This window comes from Hippichthys cyanospilos, chromosome 8, assembly GCF_059441005.1.
Source record: "Hippichthys cyanospilos isolate Australia breed blue-spotted pipefish chromosome 8, RoL_Hcya_1.0, whole genome shotgun sequence".
Lineage (NCBI taxonomy): Eukaryota > Metazoa > Chordata > Actinopteri > Syngnathiformes > Syngnathidae > Hippichthys > Hippichthys cyanospilos.
Genome location: NC_142376.1, coordinates 11003112 through 11030680, shown reverse-complemented (window position 1 = coordinate 11030680; position 27569 = coordinate 11003112). Strand labels below are relative to the sequence as shown.

Here is a 27569-nt window from a genome sequence, read left to right as displayed (position 1 = left end):
AATACACTAACTAACATACGATTTTTAGGTCAAAATGAAGCTACTGTCACATTCTGCTATATGCCTTTTTCAACAGAACAAGCAAATAGCTAGAGTTTGTCACTTCTCAATTATTTTATTGATTGATTGATTGATTGACTGACTCTCAGTCATTTGTGATTATCAATGATTAGAACTCTATGTGCCAAGGCCCCAAGTATTTGCGGTTCACTGTAAATTTGTTTTTTTTAGAAAAAAATTCACGTGACAAGAAATTATTATACCTTAGACTTATCAGCAATGTATAGTATGTTCTGGTTAAATACTGTAGGCTTCGTCATGTGATTTGTGTGTGTGGGTACATAAGTGTGTATGTGGGTACATGCGTATGTGCGTGTGTGTGTTTGTGTGTACATGTCAGTTTCATTTGTCCAACAGAAGTTATGAAACACATTCGGGATTATAAATGCACATTGAACGATCTTAGTACCATATGGCGTCTGCCCTCGTGGTTTGACTCACCCCTGAACATTTGGGCAGTGTTACACTGGCAGACATCTCATATGTATCTCCTCATTCTTATCCTATTATCACTAGAGAGCTACTGCCGAAATTGTTGCATCCAATTGATGATGCTCTAATGAATATTTATGAGTACTGTTTGTGGAGCTCTGTGACTATGCTATACTATTGTTCAAAGAAGAAAAATGATGTCTGCTTACATTACTCATTGTTAGTGATGAGTGATTTAAATTCTCAAAATAATCAAAACTGCCTTCAGCTTCTGCAGAAGCACTTTGTACTTAAATTGATGGCATTGCTTTTGGTAGAGAAAATCTTATACAAAGTTGTCTTTGGTTAATGAGGAAACATCACCACAATACCGTCATGTTTAATGAACCCACAGTGCCACTGAAGATTTGCCAGCATTTTAAGATAATTCAGTTCCTTCTAGTGAAAAACAGAGCGAGATGTGCTTGTCGATGAAGGCTACAACTTAATGTAAAATATTTCACTGCATATATCCTTCATCACCATCCAAAGCATGTACTGCGGAGCATTCCAGGGATTGAGGATGCATTGAAGATCAAAGATCAGTGGAAGGTCTCGGTGCTCATTTTTTTTAACACTTTATGTCATCTTTCAAGTGGCAGCAAAATTACTGCAGCAAATGGAATTTTTACATTTAAAATGTTAATGATATAATACAGTACATACATTCACCTCTGAGCTGACATTTCAGCTATAAAGCATGGCAACAAAAGGCTCTTGAATATATCTTGGTTGTGAGAATAATTATTAAGTTATTACAGAGCAAATAGCTGCAACTTTGTTTTGTATTGTTTGTGTTATGATCCTTGTTCATACGCATGACACTCACACTCCAGTGTGGGCGTCTGCTGAAAAACTTAAAAAACTAATGCCTTGAAAACTTCTTTCTGTAATGTGACTTCATTCTTAGAAGGCCATCCATTTCTGCTTTGGTTTTATGCAGTGGATGCATCTGTCTCAAACATATGTGGGCAGATTAGATTGGCTAAGGAGGATTCTCAAAAGGCAGAAGAAGGTATTGATTTCACGAATCGTGTGGGACTTACCTGTACTGTTATTTTGCATTCCAGTCATATGGGTTTCATGGCTGGCTACTATGCATTAACAATGAGAGCTGACTTAAGCCACTTTTATGCGGCATTCTTGGCAAATTGGCACATGGAAGACTTAACAGTCAAGCTAAGATTTATTCACCTGTTCCTTTCAGAAAGAACCCATTGAAGCGGCTTATTGCTGAGAAAGTGCATGCTTGGGTGCAGCTGAGATGGAATCCCGCTTTCAGATAATTAAATGCTTGACAACGTCAGAGTGATAGTGAAAATTCCATTCAACACTAATGGATGTGGTCATTGAGCCTCGGGTGTTATATGTCAAATTTTGGTTGTGTTAAACCTCATTACTATTAGCGGAACCTGGCTGTTATTCCTCTGCTTGTGCTTCTGTTTTGGATAAATGTGTTATGGTTTTGAAGTAATATTAATGTTGTACCAAATTCTATTTTTGTTTCATTGAAAAGGCCTTGCTGTTTTTTTTTTTGGGGGGGCGTTTTGTCACAAATGTTTCATCATCAAACAACTTCAAATATTTGTCAAAGACAACACAAATAAACATAAAATACTGTTTTATAAATGAAGGTTTTATTTTTTTATCAATAAGGGTAGGGAAAAAAAAATCTAAATCTACACGGCCCTGTTTTGAAAATGTGACTGTTTCAAAACCTCATAACTTAAAAAACAAATAACACCTTTTGCAGTTACTCAAGAAAACTCTAATAAATGCACGAACACTGAAGCATATATATGAGCAAGGCAATTATTTTTCAATTGCGAGGCCCTCGTAATTCAATAAAGCAATAACTACTGTGTGATACTTTAAGAATGTAATATTTTTTGTTTTGTGTTCATTGTACATAAATCTAAGATTTCAATTACACTTTAAGTATTTTTTGAATTTTGAATATTTTACTGTTCAGCTTCCACACAATTCACTCGGTGGGTGGAGGAGCCAACCTGTTTTTAATTGTAAATGCATACTAGAGTTTTATCATTTTTATTTCATTTTTTGGCTTCCCGAATTATCATCAGTGGGTGTCAGTTATGTGCGGGTTTTGCTATTAATGGCCCGAGGGTGTCTTTATTAGCTGGGGTCTACTGTAGATAGTTTATATCTACTTTATATAAGCAAACTCAAAATATTTTGATAGTGAGGCAGACTTGAAAACTGCGTTACAATGTACTCGACAATATATTAATGAACATCATGCAGAAACATTTGTTATACTGCATTTCAGATGGTTGTATCATACACAGAAATGAATAGGAGGTGGTGCAATGGTATGCTTATCCTAAAAATGGGATTGCTGACACTTAATGGCATTAAAGCTATCAAGTTGCCCCCTTCAGACGATGCTTTGCCTCTTTCTCAGTCGTTCGAAGCGTTGGAGCTCAGCTCAATGCATCAGCTGACAGGGGAACTGTATACCTCGTCCTGTTTATCGATCATGTAGGGGTTCTCTAATAGCAGTAAGCTCCTTGGGGTGAAACTGGAATCCACACAATTTGATGTTGTGGGTAGAAATTTAATTTACAGAATGCACACTGGTACTTTGGCTTTTTAAATGACCTGTTCCCAAAGCAAACCAAGTCATGCTTTGTGAAATTATACAAGGACATATGTTTTTCTTCAAATTAATACAATGAAATACTGGGGTTACCTCCAGTTTGCTTTTCACATAACATGTGATCCTACCTTTTGTTCCATTGCTTTAACCTTTTTTGATATTTTGCTGAGAACTTTGATAGTGTGCAGATGGGCTGAAAATATTCATGCGTGTGCCAGATTCAACTGTTTGTGTGCATTTGTGTACAAAGGTTATTACACCTCAGTCCGTGTGACTAGCAATGAGGCCAGTCTCCAGTCGAAGTCAAGTAAACTGTCACAGCGATTCAGAGGGATACTGGTAGTTGAATGGTAATTTTGTTATGGCTTGAAGGGGTGCATCACTTTTACAGCCAATAAGCAACTTTGAGCAGGGTGGCAAGCAAAGTTGTGCAGGTAGAAATTTAACTTCATTTAAATGGCTTGGGCTCTCTCAATCCACACAGAAAAAATAAAACAACAACACACACACACACACACACAGGCACGTACATACATGCATATGAGAACACATTTCTATCACCATCCCCTCGACGTACTTCCCTGAAAACCACTACCTTAATTTTACTCAACTTCTGTCAGAGCGATCAATCAGTGAAGAAGTGAAAATGCTGGTGATGACATCGCGAATTAGCAGCTAGCTGGTTGCTCGCCTGCATGCCGGGTCATCACTGTTTACTAGTGTAGGTTAGCTTAGAATGCTGGTGGCGATTCAAGACAAGGCAATGCAAATTCATTTATATAACCTGTTTTATTATACAAGGTAATTCAATAGTAATTCATGGTTGAAAGTTCATTATAGTCTCTATAAACTTTGCTAATTTCACAACGTTTTTTCTGGTATACTATGTGTGTGTGTGTGTGTGTGTGTGTGTGTGTGTGTGTGAGACCACTGCCTTATATGGCTTTCACTACTGATTGTCTCTGGCGCTTGCACGACAAACCAATCACATGCTGCTATGGGTAGCACAGTCCTCGATCGAGGCTCCATTACAGTCAGTCAGAGAAATGCATGATCAGAGGTATAATGACGGAGTTTGTCGACCGTAAAATGATCAAAAAGACTGATGCTTAAATACACCAGTATGAAAAATATCGGCCCTAATACTCGACTCAATAATCGACCAATAATCGGCCTATCCCTATTTTTAGTACCGGCATTTTTAATCAGGAAGTAAAAAGTTACGTTGACCGAAGCCGTATGGTTGCCATGCCTTCTTGCTTACGCCGTACAAAAGCCGGCCAGCCACAAGACATCCATCCTTCCATGCGCTGACCTGGTCCCAATTGCCCGCAAATAGTGGCAGTTGTGTGTATGTTTATTTATTCATTTTTTTTCTTTAAAAAATTCAGCCTCTCAAATTAGGTTCTACTAGATTATAGCATTTAAATTTGATTGTTGAGCTTGATGCATATACTGGAACAACAATTTTCCCATACAAAATGATAGTGTTAATTTGAAAAACTCTTGACATTTTCATACATTTTTCAGTGCAAAACTGTTATCTTATCATGATTCCTTCATTTAGCCTTATTTCATTCAAGTACTTTAAGGTCGACTTTACACAATTCAGAATAGCACGTATACCATGACGTGGGCTTCTTGCCAGGAGCAGCTCCTCCACAGGAGCCAATCTCCCACTGCGGACGCCAGCGGAGCCCACTCAGCATATCACCCTGGTGTGTCAGCAGCTTCCTAACCCAACAGAGGGAAGACGTTGTTCTTTCCCTTTCGCTTTGATAGATCAAATCCTGTTGCGCTGCACGCTGCAAGATCTTGTCATTGTCTATTCAGTTGCATCCACTAAAACCTTTGGAGAAATAATGTTGTTTTTTTTTCTAATTGCTTGTGTTTTGGTAAACATAGGATTCCCTTGTTTCACAATTCACCCTACTCATTCTAAATAAGATCCAAAACACGATTCAACTAGTTATTTTTCTTGTTGCAATCAGCCAGTGTTTTTCACACGGCATTTAAAGATTGTCCTTTTTATTTAACAACAGACTCTAATGACGGCCAATATGATTACAGTTTTGTGCGGTCAGAGGCCTAATATCACCTAATATCAGTATTCACTGTATTTACGCTCTATGCTGACAATACACTACCATCTCCCATTGTTTTTTGCAAGTGTGTTTACTTCACTTGATTACCACTCTCTGGTGAGTGACATCAATTTAAAGGTAATTTGCAGTAATTTCATTATTGAAGATAATTCCCATAAACACTTGAAGGATAGCAATGAAAGTAATTGAAGCCCCCGTGTGGATGTTCTTTGGGGACTCTGTTGATTGCCTTTTAAGAATGAATGATCATCTGTCCTTTCATCATGCTTAGCTCTGCTATTAAATGATTCACCAAGATTTGAAGCACTTTGTAGCAAAATTAGAAAGGTCATATTTTGTAAGGCTGGCAAGTGGTTTGAAGTCAAGATGACCAACCGTCAAGAAGAAGTTTAATAGCATAGCACAACATAACTGTTGTGTTACTGTGAACCCATTCATTGACAGCAGCATTTCAGGTCTGCAATGTGATCGGTACGGTCAAGCCAGTGTATAGAGCTTTTATGACATGAAAAGGCTCAGGTTGCGGCCTCCCTAAAGATTTTTTTTTTAATCATTCTGTTGCAAGTATGGCATCTCGCATCTTCAAGACTTTAGGTTTCAAGTCTCAGCGCCTTTTAGCCTTAATAGTAGGGACACCCAAGTAATTTTTAACTAAGTCATAATATTAAAATAAACCTTCTATTTTTTCCCTCTTTTTGTCCAATTTATCTATAAACTGCAAAGGATGAATCAAGAGAAATTAAGTCTTCTTTGTTTCATTAGTTGTGATTTTTCTTGTTCTTTGAAAATATTCAAAAAATGACTTGAATTCTTTGCTCAATTGCATTGTCTTGACTTGCTAAATGTCTGTTTTATGTTGTACTCTGATTTACAATTTAATAATATTCTGTAAAGCCATATTTTGCCACAGTTTTAAAGCATGTAGACATGTATTTGTAGACATGTAGACATTTTGGTGTTACTAACGATGTGCAGCGTAAGAATACATTAGCACAAGGTGTTTCTTGTATTTAAAAAAAAAAAAAAACAGTATTCAACTGTCATTTCATGTTTAATAAACAGCACACAATCAATAGTTTGCTCATGGGCACAAGAATATGTAAATGTAACAGGAATGCAAGTTGTCATTTGTTTTTTATTTATTTAAGTCCCAGAAGTGTCTTTCAAACATATATTGACTTTAATTTTGATTTAGCTACTGCATTGGGGCAGATTAGGACTATGGACTATGGTGCATCACAATTTATGAATTCATTTAAGAATAAGGTGCCACAAAACAACCTTAAAACCAAGTTTTTACTTGGGACTTTGACAACGTTGCAATTCTGTGTTTATCTCTGTGTATTGTGACATTTTTTAATAGTGATGTAATATTTCTTTTCTTTTGTTCTTGCAGTGAACTTTGACCACTTTCAGATATTGCGAGCTATTGGGAAGGGCAGCTTTGGAAAGGTAATGTATCTCCTGATGCTTTTTAGTAGTATATTGTGCATCCTTGATTTACAACAGTTGTTTGTTGTGTACACGCCGCTGGCGAGCACTGTCCTTATCTCTGCCAAAGAGTGAGATTGGGCTTCCCATTACATTAAGCTTAAAGCCTACAAGATATATTGTTTTCTGACGTCGAAAGACTAATTAATAAAAGTCACTTAGAGGAGAGTCGATTTGCCTTTCAGCCCATGCCAGCAAACCTGCTGGGAGTTTTGACCCATATCTCTGTTTAATTACAGAGTAGTACAATACTGTCAAGTTGTGCTTGAATAAAGTATCTTGGTTCCCATGCCTGTTAGCGCGGCATCGTGAAAACCAATTACATTTACAATTTCTTTTCAGCCGTCCATTTTGATGGTCACACATCACATTGGTGATGAAAAGGACAAATGTCTGTGCTACACATTTGTTGGAAAAAAAATGTAGGAGATTTAACAAGTAAAACCAGGATGAGATGCGCTGCTGTGTTTGTCAACACAATTGGAGTCAAGAGATTATAGTCGTTTGTCTTCATTTTGAATCGTAAATATAGCGGGAAATACTGTATTTGCTAAGCCTTTCGTCTCTGCATGTTTTGCAAATTCTTTCCGTTTTGCTCTTCTCTAAACACACCCCTCCACCCCACCCCACTCACAAATATGTCTCTCTGTTGTGAAAAGTCATTCCCAATGCTGAATATATTACCATGCAAAATTATGTTAATACGATGTATTCCTTTGTTCCACCAAGCTGCTGTCACTTTCCTTCTGACACAGAAGGGAATATTTTGAATGCGGACCAAGGCAAAGAACCGAGTGGGGTCTTTCAAACATGTTTAAATCATGATTGTGGTATGGTGGTCCAGCGGGTTACTTAAGCAGGACTGTCAGGGTCTAATGAATATAACTTAAAAAGTAACTTGTGGGGGGCACGGTAGCAGACTCTTTAGCGCGTCCGCCTCAGAGTTCAGAGATCCAGGCTGCAGCCTTCCCATGCGGAGTTGGGATGTTCTCCCTGTGCCTGCTTGAGTTTTCGCTCAGTAATCCAGTTTCCTCCCACATTCCCATAAATCATGCAGATTAACTCTCCATATTGCCCTTAGGTGTGTTTATTAGTGTGAATGGTTGTTCCTCTTTGTGTGTCCTGTGATTGGCTGGCACCCAGTTGGGGTTGCACCCTTCCTACTACTGGGATAGGCTCCAGCAGCCCCGCGACCCTCGTGAGAATAAGCAGTTAAGATGATGGATGGAAGTAACTTGTAATCCAACGTAGTTACTTTACTATCACGTAATCTTTACAGTTACTTTTTGAAAGTAACTGAACAGACTCTACCCGACTTAAGACTAATTTGTAGCAACAGTGACAACACTCAAATGAGATCCAGTGGCAATGGCAGATCCAATGGCACGAGTGCCATTGGGGGCAAAATGGAAGCACTTCAAGGCTTGCAAGACATTTGATCAACATTTCTGCAGGTATCAGCAATCTAATTGAATGTTTTTATAACACTGGGACAAGAACCGTGCATTTTCTTTTACAATAAAGCATCTCATTGCTTTTTTTTTTTTTTTTAGGTATAAAATTAAGTTTTATGCCGATGCACACTGTCGTTTAGCATAGCAATTGTCCAGCAGACAAGCCATAAATAAACAAAAGATGTTACACCATCTACATGTATTATATCTTTCTGCAGTAAATATGACTAGAAAGACCAATACAAATGTAGTTCCAAAGAATGATAAATCAGGCAATTACAAAAAAAAAAAAATCACAGGGTGAAAAAAAAAATGGTTGAGAACCACTGTCCTAGAAGACTTTGTATCTTCAGATATTTATAAGTTTTCTTTTTACCGGTCTTTTGCAATCTGATTGTGTTACATTTTGCAAAATTAATCCAAGAAATCCACCCATTTTTATCCATCTCAGAGGGTGGCCATTTTGCCACTTGCTGTTGACTGAAAAATGACATCTGGGTTGTTCAAGGTTCAGGTAATGACCTATCATGGCTCACCTGGTTTCTGAGTTTGATCATGTGTAATCCACAATCTGAGATGTGATTACTTTAGCAACTGTGATGTCATTTTGTCGACAAGTGGCAAAATGGCCACCCCCTGAGATGAATATGTGTATTTTGCAGCTTCATTTATATTTCATAAAAACAATTTTGATCACTGTGTTTAGACTAACAATGCTGCATAAAATACATTAATATTGTTATAATAATCTCGGGTTTGATTTACCCTGTAACAATATTGGACCTCATTCACCCACACTGCATTAACACAAATATGTGCTTCAATCATAAGTATGCACCTTTGACACAAATTTATGATTCATCAGTATGATTTTTCATGATGTATTCACCAGTAGTTGATGGCTCAGCTGCTGGAACAGATTTCAAATGCCGATCACATACTTTTTCACAGCCAAGCAACACTAATCTCACTCAACCTTTTGATGTCAGGATAAAGATTAAGAAAATTATGATTATTTGGGGGATCTCTCTCATGCGAAGAAAATAGGCTGAAATGTATGCGCATGAAAACGGTGATTTCACATACTGTATATGCTCAAATTGTGCAAAGAATAAGACCATTTCTGCATGTTTACTAGTGAATGAGATCCATTGTGTTGCACTTTGTTAGAGCTGATAGGTTCGCTTCCCTCATCCAAAGCTGCATGCAAACATTGCTGACATATTTTCTCTGTTCTTTACCCCATTTTTCGGGCCCTTGTTTTATACCCAACTCTTTCTTCTAGTCTTTTTATTCATCTTAACACCCACTTTCCAAATGTCTCTGCAGGCTATCCAGCTCCCAAAAGCTTCCTTTAATTTGATAGCTTGTGATGAAATATGCGATTTGTCCCTAGGCTTCTGTTACTCTTCATGACCCTGGTGTTTGTGAAAAAAATAAAATAAAATTAGATCAGAGGTGTCAAACATATGGCCCATGGGCTGGATACGGCTCTCTATAATACTATTATGCCCTTGTGTGTTAAAGGATTTACTCAGTTGTGGTTCTGTCTGATCACTTCTTTTATTGAAAGAAAAATAGAAAAAACTTTTAACAAGTATGTACTCCCAAGCGGCTGTCAGCTGCAACTCACCTTGTGCTCGATAACAACTGAGTCAGTCCTCATTCACAGGCTTCCTCATGCCTAGCAACAAACATTACAATACGCCAACAAGTCTTACTTTTCCCAGCAATGCTAAGACAAGCACTGCAACTTACGAAATAGAAAAAAACGGTTAACAAGTGCATCGTCCCAGGATGCTGTCAGCTGCACTCACGTTCGTGGTCGATAACAACTCAGTACCCCTTCATAGGTTTCCTCATGCATGACAATGAACATAACAATACACTCACACGAAAAAAATTTTTTTTACAAGCATTGCAAAGATGAGCACTGCGACTTACCAACTGAAGTGACCAGTTGCCAAATAGCTCACTCATTGCTTCACTGAAAAAGTGGAACACTTGCATTAGCATCTACCATTGTCATGCTACTGCTCAGCACATGTAAAATCACTCTGAAGAGATTCCCAATAGGCGGGGGTCCCCATTTTAATGTGCTTGCAAATGCAGTATGTTCTATTGTGCTTGCAAATACGTTTGAACATACTTGCAACCACTTTCAAATGTATTAATCAGTCAAAAACATGAATGCCACATTAGCAGGTACTCAATCTAAAAAAAAAACAACAAAAAACAAAGTTAACCTGTTTCTGCGCAGTCATAGTTTGAAATCTCAAGTTTGCTGTCCTCATCCATCTCTTCTGGGTCATTCTATCTATATTCAGTTAGGTGAAATATGATGGTAGGTTGGTGTGATTTTATCCAGAGAAGTGGAGGGTATACGGCAGCTCATTTGTAATGTGCCTCCTATAGAGCTCAACGGCTATGCAGTGCCACTGAAAAGATAATTGCATGCCCCTGCCTTCTTCTACCTTTCACCATGTGTGTCAACCCCCTCAGTACTTGGTTTCTACGAGGTGCAGGAGACAATTTTTACCTCCGCAGGGCTCATTAAGGCCCTCACATAGTGAGCTATGGGGGAGAAAGACCTCTGAGATATGACAGTCATTGACACTGACAGGAGTTTGGTGACAGATCCTTGATACCAAGAATCAGATGAAAAATAAACACCAAGAGGACAACATAGAGGGAGGTTGATGGACGAAGACAAAGAAGGTCAGAAGTAGTGCAGGATACTTCCAGCTGTCAGAATCCCACACACTCACCCACCAGTAGTGGTAAGTGTGTGCATTAAGTTTATGTATGTGTGTGCGTGTGCGTGTGTGTGTGTAAAATAAGTGGGAAGGAGAAAGTGAATGAGATCTGAGTGGACAAAGGACAGAGAGAGAGAGAGGGAGGGTGAAACAGCCCGTCATGTCAGAAGATATCAGCTCCTTTGGAAAGGTCAGAAGATAATCAAGCCCTTTAAAAAAAAAAAAAAAAAAAAAAAAATATATATATATATATATATACTGTATATATATATATATATATATATATATATATATATATATATATATATATATTTTTTTTTTTTTTTTTTTTTTTTTTTTTTTTTTGCTGTCCAGGGATTCAAGCAGATTATTGCCAGTTTATGCCTTTAAACCAGATGGGCATGACTTGCAACTTGCAACGATTGCGCCCACATTTTTACACACACAAAAAAAAAATCATAAATAGTTTTAAGTATGGAGGAAATCCTTTTCTGCCATCCTAATTGGTTGAAGCAGACTTTAAAGTAAAGCATACCTTGGAGAGATATGAGCTGATGATGGTCACCGGGATAGTATTGTAAACTTAGTTGTTTGACTCAAGATGTTTGATACCACTTATGATAGCAAGTAACGATACCACTCGTACTGTCGATACATAAAATTAGATAGGAATTCAATTTTTCTGCCTGTCACTGTACACTGCTTTAACACAAATTAGTGGAAAGTCAAAAATAATAATGATGACGATGATAATGCCGTGTGTTAACACTTACTGTGACCATTCTTTCACTTTTAACACAGTAACTCAAGACTGGATAGGCAATAGACATTGCCTAAAAAAACTTTTATCTTTTTGAAATCGCTCTGTGTACTTTTTACTTTGCACATCATGTGACTTACATTCTGTCATTAATGTAATCCCATTATAACCTATTTACGTGTTCCCTTCTGCTTAACCAAGTTTCTTCAAAGTAGCACTTTGCATAAATTAGAGGCATAACACAAGGCAAATTAGTTTCTATTGCTTTGAAAACAGTTTTATGCTATTTGTTTTTTCCCTGGAGTGATATTGAATCTATCGTCTTTCTAATATGCAAAACACCGTTTAGAGAGGAAATCTACAGCCTGAAATTTTATCCTCACTTTTACCTAACCCCTTTCAAATGTTGAAAATGTGTTTTTAGAAGAATTTGTATTGCACCATGGAGCTAGCTATTTTCAATGAGCATTGTGTGATGTGTGCATGTGTAAATGTGTGTCTTATGCAAAAACGGCGCCAATCGACATGAGCGCACGCCTAACCCTAACCCTGCTGAAAAAGATTGGACATTGACCATTGTTCAACATTAGGAGATATTCTTTCTACCTATATTTGGTAATTTAGCATATTTTGGATCAGATATCTTTGCATGAAGATTGTGAAACTGCTCTGAAAAAAATACTTCATTTATAAAGTGCTCCAGTCTGAAATAATGGGGTACACAACAATCAGGAAAGAGCTGAGTGAACTATCTTTATATATAGCACACTCAAGGGAGGTTTGAGCTTATATCATTCTTAGCTGGTTTGGGATGAATTTATTTTTAGCCTTTTATATCAACCTTCTGGACCATGTTTTCTGGAGACTACCCAGTAGAATACTACCCTATAGATAGAGCTGATGATCAGTTCAAAATGTACCCTGCTTTTTACAAAAAGTCAGCTGATATAGATTCCAGCTCACCTAAAAGACCCTTGTGAGGATTGGTAGCACAGAAAATGGATGGATTGACAGTGCCTGTGCAAAGAGCAATCTTAGACATTTAATAATGTGCTAACTACCTTTAGTTAGTTAGTTCACCACAAAGTATCATTTCAATTTGCTTTTTTTATAGAAAGAAAAAGCCCTGCCAATTTTCATATATTTATACATAAACTAAATGCATCAGTAACCTTGGCGAAATATTTTTAATGACTCATAAGTCTGATTCATGACATGTGTGGCATGTTGTAATGTCATGAATCAGCTTTCGCTGATAAGAGCAAATTATTCCCCTCGCTCTCTGGCTGTCATATTCCTCAGACCTTGAAAGTCTGTTTGCCTTGCTTGTCTCACTCAGTCTTCTCAGATTCAACATCGTTCTGTGTGTGCATGCGTGTGTGTGTGTGTGTGTGTGTGTGTGTGTGTGTGTGTGTGTGTGTGTGTGTGTGTCTGTCTGTGTGTGCTCGTGGTTTTTGCTACATGGTGGGAGCCAGTGCCCAGTTTTTACTTGTGGGGACCTGTGGAGACCGTTTTAGTGGACTCCACAGGTTCTAACCTTTTTTAGGATCAAGACTTGCTTTTAGAGTATTGGTTTGAATTGTATTTTGGTTGATATTAGGTAAGGGTTACGGTTAGGTAATCTGTTGCGATGACAAAGGTTAGGGTTTCTAGGAAATGCATTATGTCAGATGTCCCCACTATGTTAGCCAGTGTGAACCAAGCATTATTTATTTGCAGACACCCAGTCTAGGTCCTTTAATGCAGAGGTCTACAACTGCTGGTACTATGTCGTTGGATCAACTGGTATGGGGCCGTATGGGCCACGCCTGAAATAATCATGTTTTGAAACTGATTTACATTGATATTACATTTTGTAGTGAGGAATGACAGTGTGGCTTCAGTTAAAAGCAGGCAGTCAGTGACAGCCGTTGTTCTGTCTCTCCAGAAAATATGGCCCATGAGTGTCTGTAAGTCTTACTTTCTTTGTAATAATGACGTAATTTACGATAATGTGCCCAAAAATTAGTTTGTTTTGTTGATCCAACAACTTGCGACATGATAGCTAATATTAGTTCTTCAGCATGTAATATAGGGCTGCCTCCTATACGTTTAGCTCATTAGGGGACCCCTGCCTAAATGGATGGCTGGATTGGAGAAAATTGTTAGTATTCACCTACACTTATTTATTTAGGACTTCTATAAAGCTCTGTTATTGTGTCATCTTCTATCAAAATGTATTCAAAATAGCGGTATGTGTTAAGATGATTGCGCATTGTTATATTGGAAATGTCTGTCACTGTCAATATACCCAAAATGGAAATTAAAGTTTTTTGGAATAGCTTACATGCAATTTATGAAAATGAATATTTTACTCAGGCAGACCAATATTCTTGCAGCTATGAACACTTCTGATAAGACTGGGCTGCTTGACTGAATATACTGTGCACACAGAGGTTTCAAAGTGTCAGTTCACTACCCGTGGGGGGGGGGAATCATTTCTATTACTCTACAGATATATAAATCTGCTGACGGGTAGTAGCAAATGGCTTTGCAATTTCACAACACTTTCTATATTTTGCTTCGCGCTATGGATTCAATCGTTATCGCAGATTAATCTGCCAAACAATTCCGATGAATAATATCTAAATTTGCTGCCAACCTTTACTGGAAGGTCTACTGGCATCTTCAGTTTAGGAAAGTTGTGTAGGAAAAAAATGTAATTTAAAAATATTTGACGTGATATTCTCATTTTTAAAGGTTAAGCTACTTCCCTGTCACCCAGATGGAGCACATGGGGTTCATTTTTTTTAAGCTACTGTCTGTATTGGGGTTCCAGACAGCTAGTGTAAATCTTCAATGTTCATTTTAGGTACAAGTCTTGTCATTTCATTAGAATTTCTAGGAAGAAACAAAACAAAATAAACAACCACCATAGTTTTGGAGAACATTTCTCAAAAGAGAGGCCTCTACGAGTCTCCTGTCTTTGTGCTGATTAAATAATGAATGTGTTGTGACAAAGCAAAAGTTACTCATGTATTAAATGTGAGCAATGAAGCTATTGTGATGGAAATTGAATTAATTTGGGAGGCTGTCTTTGAGGATACTGATGAGACAGACACCCGTCTTCCATCTCGAGAGAAATCAATTTGTTTTTGTGTGTGTGCACGTGCCTGTCTCACCACCTCTAAAAAGCTATTTGGGAGAGCTAAACAGGTGCTATGTGCAGCTGGTGGTCAAAGATTACAGCCAACATTGTGACAGCATCTCACTCCAAGCCAGCAAGCACTGTGCTCAGCACTCATCAAGAACCTTTGGCTTAGCCCATTCATTAATACCATATACTAGTACTTGTTTTAGGTTATTTTATAGTTTGTTCTTGACAGAAACAAGAATCTAGTTTTCAGTTCACTTTGCCTCACGTGGCATCCATCAGTTGCAGTACTAAATAATTTGTTACCTGGACCGTAACTTCCAGTAATAAGATGCAGTATGTAAACACAGCTGCTCAAAACAGATTTTCAGTGTTCCCCTTCATCATGTCCCTTTGCAGTCTCCTACGTAAATGAAGGTGAAAAACAAGTAAACAGCAACTTAACTCTTGGTAATTCAGAATTGCAACTGTTAACCAGTGCAGCATTTAAAAATAAATACATACAATATTTTTTGTTTGGACACACCTTCTCACTGATTACTGCTTTGCACACTTTCTGCATTCTTTTGATGAGCTTCAAGAGGTACTCACCTTCATTTTGTGTAATTTCTTGCTTTATCAATGGGGTTGGGACCCTGAGTTGTCTTGTGTAGAAGTTGTGTTAATACACAGCGAACAGCACTAATGGACACATATTTATTTTTATGGACAGTTGTTAAAATTCATATTTTCATATGTTTTCATCATTTAGCCAAAGTAAAATAAGAGGCCATCATTAATTTAAGGAATCGAATGAGAAGGTACGTTCAACAATTTGGCCTGTACTGTTTAAAAAAAAAAAAAGACAGATAACTTCAGATAACTTCAATTTTAAGTTTATAAATGTATGGCCTGATTTTTGGAGTAAATGGCATCATCCAGCCAATGGCTTCAAAACCCTTTTTTGCTTCCACTTGATTTCTGTCAAACATACTGTACATTTGCCTAAGAGCAGCTTCTCCCTTGTTTATTTTTATTTTATTTTTTTTCAGAAAGTGTAATAGCTTGTTTGGTTCATGCTGATTTCAGGAGTTGATTCTACTCTCATGCTTCTTTTACTACCTCTGTGCCCAAGCCAACACTTCATAGAGGTTTGCTTCAAATTTTTTACTCTGTAGTGTTTCCAGTGGTGAAAATGTCTCAATTTATATGCAAATAGCTTTGAAGACATTGTTGAAAATCTGCCTCACATTTCTGGACCCTAAAATATTGGTTTCTCCTTCTCCAGACTAAGCCAGTTTAATGCACTGGATTGCTTTTAGTCTCTATGAATATATGAATAATTCCTTTTGAACTTTTGTCATTTTGCTGCACTGACCAGATCTGAAGGATTGCAGGCAAGGATCGCTACATGCTTGACAGTGAAGGTTGGGCTTACATAATACACAACCCTTGACCGTAATCCTGTTAAATAAAACATTTCCTACTGAACAAGAAGAATCTGTTCAACCACATACAAAGACATAATGATTCGGGAATCATCATCAAACATTTTTGCCATTTGCTTTTTTCATTTTTCTTGAAAAACAAACAAGCAAAAAAATCTTCATAATTTCTGAATCTTAAAGTGACATACTGTATCTTGACTAAAAGTTACCCGCTTCAAATATCACTGGAAAGTATTTTCAATGCTCTTTCAGAAAAAAAACAAACTATGTTTCTCAGCTTCATGGATTTGACCCGAAAGATCTGTAACTGTATTGTGATATAAACATAAAATGAAAAATTCTGGTTGAAATGAAAAATTCAGGTTACAAAACACCTCTTCAGAAAAAGATTGTCTCTAGTTACAAATGAAAATTGTGGCTACTAATTGCGAAAATTGTTGGTAAATAATGATGAAACATGAGACACCAGCTAGAAAAAGACTGTAAGGTGTTGCATCATCACAATCCACAGTCTATTTGTTCCAGTTTTTGCATTTTTATAATTTTGTAATATGCCAACGTATCTACAAATGTGAGACACAACTTCTTTGCACTGACGTTTACTGTGAAAAAAAGCTTATGAAAAACTGTAAAAAAGAAAAAAAATATGTGCAGACCACCAGCAGTTAAAGAAAATGCTGACTTTTAATCTTCATAAAATAATTAAAAAGTTGCACTTAAAAAGATGCTATACTGCACATTTCTTTACGTGCTTCATTCTGACTTTTAATGTTGTAATTTCATAAAATATTATTTAAAAAAATTGCACTTAAACAAAATGCTATACTGCACATTTCTTTACTTGCTTTATCGACACTTTCCGACAGCAGTACACGCCGTAGAACTAACAAACTTAAGATCGAAATTAGCTATGGCTAATATTGTACATATTCACATAGACACATACGCACCATTTTGAGCTGAACACTTTTTATTTATTTATTTATTATTTAATATTTCTTCTGCAGGATTCGAATCTTCTGCAGGTTTTGAAGGGATTGCGCAGTGCAGATGGCCTTGCTTTGAGCAAAGAGAAACTGGGTCTGAGACGAGTGCAATGATCATTTTGCTCTAAGGGATGGCCGGGAGCTGTGTGTTGTGACGCCGAGAGTTGTCGAGACTCAACTCGAAAGAAAGTGGCAGATGCCAATAAACAGATAAAGAGGCTTTTAAGTCCCGCGGGGTTTCTTTAATTTTAATTTTATAGTAGGGATTGACTGGCTATCAGTTTTGCTGATTATTGGCATCAAATGTATTTGGACAAATATTGGTATTGGTCTTTAAAAAAAAAAAAAAATTGGATCTGTTATAACACTTTAAACTGTGTTAATGTAAAGGCAATATTTCTTTAAATTTTCAGTTAACTTTATAGAGATTCTACTGACCCTGGAACACTTTGGAACTTTCTATGGTGTTTGAAAATCAAACAAAGATGAATACATGTTAATATTTCTGTTATTTTAAAAAGTTTGTGTTGATTTAAAACGAGAATAAGCCTGAATGTCCAGAGGGAACCCATGCAGGCTAATGGTGAACACGCAAACTCCACATACAATAGGAAGGCTGGAGCTGTAGGGGGTTGGATTTGAACTGTGGTTTCTGAATTGTGAAGTGCCATCGAGCCGCCCTGTTTGTTGTCCATGAATATTATGTATATGTTTTATGAATGAAAACTAGAAAAAAACATTTTTTAGAACACACATTTTTTAATACTGTAACAAAAACATGTAACCATATTTGTCAACAAGCAAGCAATAACAAAAAAATCCAATAAAAGTTCTAATGTCTGTTCTAAAAACTGTTTCCTTCTTGTTTTCCCAAAATATTGAAATATAACTTCGACAATTATGCATGGAATAGTAGCTACATAACAATTACATTTCATTTAATTCATTTTTCACTTACTTCATTGTCCCATTTTAGCAAAAGGATTCTTCTGTATGCAACAATATGTAACAAGTAGCAACTATGATGAGAGTAAAGCAACTGAAAAAAATGAAAGCACTTCTAATGGCATTTGGCAAATCTGCATACTGTGTACACACACACACACACACACACACACTGTTGTACAAATTTCGGCTCGATACCTCGGCAAAGTATTGAGAAGGAACTGTCAAATACTTTTAACAAAACTATCACAACATGGCTAGTGGAGCAGTGGTTCAAACAAAGTAAATTAAAATTCTTTTTGAGGGAGGGGCCACATACGTTTTTTTTTTTTTTTTAATATTAGTTGTGTTAAACACAGCCCGTTCCTTTCTGTCACGTGAAATGTTTTATTTACACTAATCCCTACTCATTAAAATTTCCATATTACAAATGTTATGACTGTCACATGATGCTAGCCTTCTGTCGCGTTTACTTTTACTGTTTCTGGTTGTGTTGTGATGTTGCGTAGTATAAAATATACTTTTTTCTTTTGGCAGTGTCGAAGTACTTATGATTTTTTTGTTGCTAATTTTTAGCACTCAAAATAATAGTAATGATAAAAAATTTCAAAATGATCTTTTTCTAAGATTACGATTAGCTAAAAATTACGTAAATGTGGCAATTTTCTTGAACATAATGGATGGACATCTCTACCAATTATTTATTTTATCATTGCAGTTGCGTCTGTTTGCATTCCTGATGCACAAACAGGGGGACAAAATATTTATAGTGGGTTTGCAAATTCTGATCATTTATTTGAAGGTCAATTTCTATGACTGCATCATATTGTTTCCTTTTTTTTTGCACTCATTAAAAAGGACCAACCAGCAGAGCCCTGACCTTGTATCTTATCTGACAATGATGAAAACCCATGTTTTATTCTCTGGCATGGAAATAATGAACTCTCCGTTACAAGTCAGCGTCATAGTGAATACAGCATATCTCTTTTAGCTCCTCTATGTGAGCAGGGGCTTGACTCTGAGACCTTCCTTCTCGGAGGTTCTCATCCTATGGGTCTATTATGGAAAGCCTTAATTGTAATCAGTACAAATTCTTCTCTGCACGTTATTTCACAAATTGGTAAACAACTTCCATATTGTGTTTGTCAAGGTTGAGGTTATTCTCCTTTTTTTCATTTTGACTTGAGCGCTCCAAATGAGAAATTTCTTACTTCCCCTCAGTCTAGATTAGAATGCAGCAATAATTTTGAAAGACTGATGGTGGTGTCTCTGAAGCTGGTGCAAGGCTCGTTTCCTCGAGCATTAACATTTGTCTTTGGCACCTCAGCAGGCATATGTTGGTAATTTTTTTTCCCCACCTCTGGATAAGATACTTTATGTTATGTTATTGTGTTTGAAATTGATTACTTACCCTAACTCTTTCCAATTTTCTCTCCATTCTCTCATCACTTCATCCTGTCACTTTGTATTCCAGGTATGCATCGTGCAAAAGAGGGACACAGAGAAGATGTACGCCATGAAGTACATGAACAAACAACAATGTATAGAAAGAGATGAGGTCCGAAACGTCTTTAGAGAGCTTGAGATTCTACAGGAAATAGAACATGTTTTTTTAGTAAATCTCTGGTGACTATCTTATGTTTTTATCCTTTCAATGTGGAATGCCATGCTTTTTGTCTTGTCTGCATGAACTGTCTGTCCAGCCAAAAGAAACTCTCAAGGGATGCATGTTGGGTTGAAATCTGAAATTGATACAGTATGATTTTTTTGTGGATATAATGCACCTGGTATAACAAAGACTTCATTTGGCACTACGAGGATGAAAACTTTTGCAAATGCTTTTCATAGATCACAAGTATTAACTTTGTTAATTTCCACAAGATACTTTGGACTCAGAAAGCACACATACACTTTTTTAATTAATGTGCTTTGAATTGACCTCAGTTCTCCCTGGAGTTGGATAAGTCAGTGAGTGACGGCTGCTTTCATTATTCAACGCTCATCTCCGAGTGGGACACATTTCTAAATGTAATTGGGGACCTGGCACGAAATTCATGGCATATTGCACAAAGCACTTTACTCTCCTGTAATTGGTAGCATGATATTGCGTGCATCCATCTTTTCCAGATACTCACAGGCCAGAATATTTTGTTTTTCACACATCATGCATGATGGCCTCATAATATGCAGTTAGTGACTAGATGTGTGGAGACAAAGCATTTAGTGTAATTGTGAGATGTTGTTGCTATCTTGAGAACCCTCTGCATTAGATCTAACTGAGGGCATTTTAATTAGAGGACAGTATTGAGCTTGTATATTCTTTTTATAGTTCAATTCCCATCACGAGGGTTTCACTGCCAAAGCCTTCCATGTTCTAGTTCACCATGTGCCAGTGTACTCTGCTTACAGCTGCCGATAGTAGTGTTTGAATACCTATCGTATACTAACCGTGATCCTCCAGCCTTGATCACATCCAATTATTCTTGTTGGTCAGGAATAGTCAAATAGCCCAGAGGTGACTAAGATGTTCATGCATATATAAAACTCCAACCAATCCTACGAATGTCATGAATGATAGCTGTCATGATTTTACTTTCAAGCAAATGTGCTACTGGCTCTTAAAAGGGACTTCCTTATGATTGTATTGATTGAAAAACTGCATCTAAACATGGCTTTGGTTTTGCTGGTTCTAGAGTCAATACTGGAAAAATGTCCTTCAATGCATTACGCTCTAAAAACAGATTAAAAATAATCTAATTACAGTGGTAGAAGCAGTGGTCTATAATACAGTGGGCCCCATGTTACGAAATGTATCCGTTCCGCGGTTGGGGGCAAATTCGTCGTATGACGGGCAATCCAAGCCTATGTTTGGAGAGGGGGTCTTTGGGGGGGGAGGGGGGTCTTTGGCCATCTTAGGAAAGCCAGCTGATTTAGTTTGGAAAGAGCCGCCAGCACACACACACATAAACATATATAAATAGTGGAGCTCAGCATTTTGAAACTGTCTCTAAAATGAGCGTTTCACCAAGGCAAGAAATACGCTTTGAAATCTCCCCGATTTTGATTTGGGGGAATTTGAGAAATGCATAACAAAACAAAAAAAAATATAGGCATAAATAAAAAATAAAAGTAGTACTGTCTTTGCTTCTCCTCCATAAGGCTCACCAGTATTTGGGTGGCCTTAGCAAAAAGGACTGGAGAGCTGTCAGATGTTCAGAGGCAGGAGGCGAAGGCACTCTTGCTGGACACCAGCTGTGTGATGGTGTCGTAACACAGCTGTTACTAACAACATTGTATTTTATTGTGGTTCACATACTTCGAACATTGGCAGGTAACAACTTGGTATTTTAAACGATCTCTGCTACGGTTTTAATTCAAATCCTTTCTTAAAATGCTCATTGTATAATGTTCAGTCTGCATTGCATAGAATCTGTTTTAGTATTTGCTGCTTGACAGCCTTTCAGCCGCACAGGTAATGAGACAGGACTAATGAAGCCTTTGCTTTATCTTGCCGACCCTCGCTTCTATTTGATAATAGCTAGAAATGTAATGAATTCACCAAGTCTATATGTGAAAGCCTTCTGATAGATTCCAAGTTCATGGGCTTTTCCCTTTAGTGTTGCAATTTCTGTTGCTTAGCAATTGTGATGGCCATGAGTAATTGTTAATGGATGTGCAATAGAGCCGCTGGGGATTTGGGAATCTCTCGATTCTCAAAAGCAAACATGTGAGAAACACCAGCTTTGATATCGTTTTAGAAGTGCTTTTCTTGAGACCACGCCAGAAGGGAGCCAAATACACATCTGTCGTCACTATGAAGGCAAAAAAGACACCAAACAGCTGTCGCAGGAATTAATGATACCCCCTGTACTGGAGAAAGCAAGCGTTGTTGAAACCAGTGCTGGGGTGGTATTTTGTGTGTAGGATAGGCTCAGATAAATTCAGGATTTGTAAGGCTTTCCTCCATCCTCAACACACACACACGCACAGTGACCTCTATGACTTTCACTGAGATATCCCGAAATCTGTTGGGCTTTTGTACTTTTATCTGCAGATGCAGAGCAAATTCATTAAAAGGCTACCTTGTGAATCAATCAGCTGGGGAAAGGCTGCCTTAAGCAGAGCTGATGTTGAGTTCACAACACACTAATTGCTATAGCCAGTCGCTCACTGCATTACGTGTAGGAGAGCTAACATTGACTGGATTAACTTGGAGGAGTGACGGCTGAATATTATGTGCCATATTATGTACTTATGTACATGTGTGAAATCCTTCCAAGGACTGGCACACAGAAAGACTGATTTTCTTCCTCTCACCTGTGCGTCAATTCTGGTATTTTGAGATCAGCTTTCACCATTCTGTGTTTCTTAATCTATTGCTCATTTTCAGCAATCAAAATTTAGTTTAAAAAATTACAATGACAGATAAGAACGAAGAATATGTCAGACAATGGATGTTGTGAAAAAAAAAAAAAAAACCAGCAAGTCTGATCGTCACACGAGCACACAAGAAGGAGAGAGGTGTCGCTTGGCCGGCTTACCATTGTAGCATTTTAGCGGGTTGAGAACAGGAACTGTCGAACTTTCACTTATTGCATGGGACTATGAGCAAGCCAAATAAAGACCTACAAAGGAAGACAAACAACAACAGGTCACACGCCAACAACGTGTTGCCAACTATGGAAAAAAACAAGACACCAGATCATACATAGACAACAATGCAATGACTGTAGTAAGCTTTTATTTAGAAGTTTTGCCTTCGTAATTGTGCTCTAGGAGTGACTAGCTTGAGTCCTCACGGCTAAGTTTTTAATGCCGTCACATCACAGAGCTACCAACACACTGGCATTAATTCCTGATTATGGACACTTAAGAAATTCCTTATCAATTGTCAATTATCAAAATTATCCACTGTCATTGTATGATATCACATTAGTCTCCAGCGTTAACACTAGCCATTAATACTGTATGTATGCTTTGCACGTGGTGCATTCAAATGCAGTCGTACACTTACAATAATCTGCCAATGCATCAAATGTTAATAACTGCGAATGTCTGAATAATGTGGGCTTCCTGTCAATGTATAAAAGAAAAAATATCCAGAAAAATGCTGACGATTAAATTGTGATTGTGATTAAAATGTTTCACCATTGGTATGAGTACAATTATCACTGTCAATAAGACGTATGCGTGTCCCACCATTCGTAAGACATATACTGTATTAGAAGGTGAAGAAGGCTAGCATGGTGTTTATTCATTCTCTCGTTCATCCGGAATCTACTTGAGTGAGAATAATGGAAAGGATAGGTGTGCTACGTTCTGCTCTGACTCCATTAGCAATATTGATTACAGGCTGGTGTGAAATAATGCCTTTTTGCAATTGTGGAACAAAGCAAACCTTTATAATCCCAGTCAGATTTCATAACAAGGTGACATTTCAGTGTAAATTATTTGCCTAAAAATTGTCATGCCTCACATAATGTTATAGCTTACATGACTCGTTTTACGTGACACGGGGCTGCTACTTTTAGCAAGCTATTGTATTTGTGGGACATAGTGCAAGTGGGAGAGTCATTTGTGGAAGCAGGGCACCTGAAGGTGTATCGCTGGTAGTATGTTTTCAGGCATCAAGAGTAGGGACAGTGCTCAGTCACACTGTTGGGGAAATCCTCTGAGCCATTTGCAAGTTTCCTGTAATGAAGTAATATCACCATTGACATCTCACCCTCTGTTAGCTTTATATAGGCCACCTTAACTTTGCAGACCAAACACAGCCAGGAACACAAATTTTTGTTTTTCTTTGGCACAAATCTATTCCTCTCTTCCTCTGCTCCTCTCGCTCCCTGTTCCCCGCCTCATTTGTCACTGTGGCCTGATTATTTCAGCCCCTTCCTTGTTCTCCTTCCAGCCAGGTAACCTTTCTCTTTTCGTCACTGTGACTGTAGCAGCCTAGTCCTCTTCTGACCTTTCTAAGTGCTCTACTGCTTTTGGACACACTTCTGTAAACTTCATTTTCCTGTCAGCCATTCTCTCCGTCACCAGAATTTTAACTAATGTATAAATATCACACACAACCCTAAAATCAGAAAATGGCATTAGTGGGGAAGCCTGGAGCTGCCATAGTGGAGTGAATTCCTCTACTCAAACTAGAACATTTATTAGAACATATTAACAAGTACATTTGAACAAATTTAAATGCGTTTGAATGCATTTACAAATAGCTTAAGCGCACATTCACCGTACTGCAACAGGTATTTGCGTCAATATCGCGTGGCATTAAGTGAACAAATACTTTTTTTTTTTTGCGTACAATATTTGCAAGTATGTCCAGATGTGTTGGATGGACTTGCAATTATGTTTGAATGCATTTCAATATGTTTAAATATAAAGTGCGTTCAAATGAGTTTGTCAGTCAATGAGTGTTTACTACACATTGTCAGCTCCGAATACAGAAGCGATTACCTTAGATGCATTTTTTTTCTCCAGGGTGTTGGCTCTTGACACAGTTTGAGTCGTGATCAATGTAGGGCTTCTAATATCTCACTTTCTATGCAATTCCAAACAAATTCTTTGCACTAGATGTCATAGGAATGTGGGTCAATGAGATGAGTGAGTGCCTCAGACAAAAGAAGCTGTCTTGTCAAGTGGCTTTGTGAGTCACATAGTGCCCACGAGGTGATAAAAAGGTGACAGTGAGGATTGCAGCATCCCGGGGACCGCCATCTGCTGAGCCTCTGGTACACTGAAGATGGTCTTTGCATCTTTAGTTCTGCTATCCTCCATGTATCATACAAAGACCGGCCAGCCATTTGCATGCAGGAGGAAATGTAATTTTGAATTATTTAATAGCAATACAAACCAGAACCACCCATTATCTGTCCTATCACATGAAAGTCAAGGAAAAGTCAAAGGCTTTCAGAAGAGACATCACACAGTGCTTCAAATGTGGGTTTTTTTTGTCTTATTTGAAGCAAGAACATGCATTTGTTCAGACTAATTATCACTCTCAATAGAAAAAAAAATCTCAGTTTTTTTTATGAAGTATGATCAGAATGTGAACACTAGACATATATCAAGTGTTAAAGCTTGAATGCAATATATCACAAGGCTTTAAAAGAAAATAAAATGGTGCATAAAAATACAATATAAAATTATGTGCAGTATGGAATACCAAAAGAAACAACATTTTGTTTACTTTTCAAATATAATAGATTTTTTTGCATACAGTTTCTTCGCCCATGTGCTTCATTCAGTTTATGGAGCAGAAATCATGGAGTGAAACATTTCAAAGCCCTACCCCACCCCCACCTCTGCCGCCCTGAAAGCCTGTGTTTTAATTTGATGTGCAGGGTTAAGTAAGCCTGATTAACAAAAGAGTAAAATGTGGAGCAAAAACAGCTTCTAATTACCGGTAAGTCACATTAAGAAAACATAAGCTGCATTCTTGCTTGAATGTAGCCAACACTTTTGTGTTTGTTCATAAAAGTGGAATGTTATAAGCATATGGAGGTGTTAATTTACCTCTCAAAACCTTAAAAAAAGGTGCATTCATCCACAAATACCAGTATACTATCACATGTTGCATTGCACACCTTTGCATTAAGGTGTTTTGGGTTTATGATTTTTTGAATTACTTTGCATTACTAATGCTTTGTTGTCATGTAGTTGCATGGTTTGCATCTTAGCCTTTTGTGTGTGCAGCTTTTGTGTGTGTGTTTTCTAAACCCAGCCATGATTAAGTGATGTTTTCCTCTCTCGTTGCGACCAAAAAAAAAAACCTCCACCCAGGTATTCATTCCAGGATGAGGAAGACATGTTCATGGTGGTGGATCTCCTGCTTGGAGGAGACCTTCGTTACCACCTTCAGCAAAGTGTTTCATTCAGCGAGGATGCTGTTAAACTTTACCTCTGCGAGATGACACTTGCACTAGACTACCTACAAAGCCAGCATATCATCCACAGGTACAATGTTAACCTCTTATTTTCTGGTACTTGTCATCCTACTTTTTCACATTTTTATTTTAATTCCTACCTTTAGTCAAAAATTCACTGTAATCATAGCTTCACCTTTGATGATTCGCGAGCTTTATGTTAAAACTGCAGCGTCGCAGATGGTAGCCAGGAACAATGTGTTGACAGGAGCGTACGGAATGTCAGTGGAGTGAAAAGCGCGATAACACTCAAAATAACTCCTGGCAAACGGAGGTGGGCAGGCATGGAGTTAAACTAATCCCAGCTTTAAGCGACCAATAGAGGTGGGGAACACGTGTGTTATCTCTGTAACCCGAGCCTGGGATTTTTCTGTGGCAACTGTCAAATGATAATGCAATGAGACACACAAATCATTTTTTATTACGTTCCACATCATGTTTCTTGTCTGGATGAGGACATTGGATTAATTTGATGTTTTTCTTCAGCCAAAGAACACTTTACATACTGCTTACTTAATGGGGGGGGAGGGGGGGGGGGGGGACTGTTTCCTATAGGGGGGCTAGGCAAAATATAATTGAGAAGCACTGAGTTAAACTAACAATGCAATCAACTTTTTAAATAGCACCAATTCATGAAAAAAATTGTATTAGGTAGGGGTGCTCGATCAATCAGATTTGTGTTTAAAAGGGATTCTGATCAAAGCCCAATTGATCACTATCAGTTTACGATTATTTTGGGGCAATGTCAATTCTTGTATCCGGTCTCACCCAATATGAATCCTAAAAACTCAGGTCAAATGCACTACTAAAAATAATTACTTTAAGGTAATTTTTTTATGTAACTTTCTCATCATAGTATTGAATGTAAATGAATCAGTTTGACCATTTTAAGTTGCATTTATGTATCAAGTTAAAGACCATTAGCAGATCTTAATTATTTTTCGCAGTGTCGGCACTGTAAATTCCTTTTCTTAGTTTTTCAATGTAATCATTGAAAGGCCTTGTTTTCGATTAACAATTAAAATTGTGTGATCTACAGCCATGGTGAGCATTTAGTCTGCAGCCTTTGTTCAAATGTGCTGAGCACACCATTAATTGTGAGCCAGTGAAAGAGCGAGTTCCCCGCAGACCCATATTTAGAACCACAGGAGGCAGAAAAAGAGTTTGAACCTTGTTCAAAACATTCATTTGGGCTACAGTGTACATTATGTGTGTATAGCTACACAACAATGCACATGCGTGTACCTGCAAATTGTTTACCACACTTGATACTTGCATTTAAGGCAAATTCCACATCCGTATATTCATTGTTGTTTCCTTTACTAAAATGACAAGTCGGCTCATCTGAGTAAACTCTGAACCAATACAGTACATTAAAAGTCTTTTGCTTTTGTCTGTGCCGTCTTTGACGCAGTCTGCTCTCACAGCCA

At 37.6% G+C, this 27569-nt stretch overlaps 1 protein-coding gene across 3 annotated transcripts in view; it reads left to right on the top strand.

Moving 5' to 3' along the window:
• The window catches only part of stk32c (serine/threonine kinase 32C), a 50986-nt gene that overhangs the window by 9844 nt on the left and 13573 nt on the right, over window positions 1–27569 (top strand). For 2 of the 3 annotated variants that reach the window (XM_088421666.1, XM_088421665.1), the window contains exons 2-4: window positions 6653–6708; window positions 19683–19834; window positions 25997–26170. In XM_088421666.1, coding sequence (XP_088277792.1) covers window positions 6653–6708; window positions 19683–19834; window positions 25997–26170 — 382 coding nt within the window. The remainder of the gene's footprint in view (window positions 1–6652; window positions 6709–19682; window positions 19835–25996; window positions 26171–27569) is intronic. The other variant, XM_088421667.1, reaches the window with a different exon arrangement.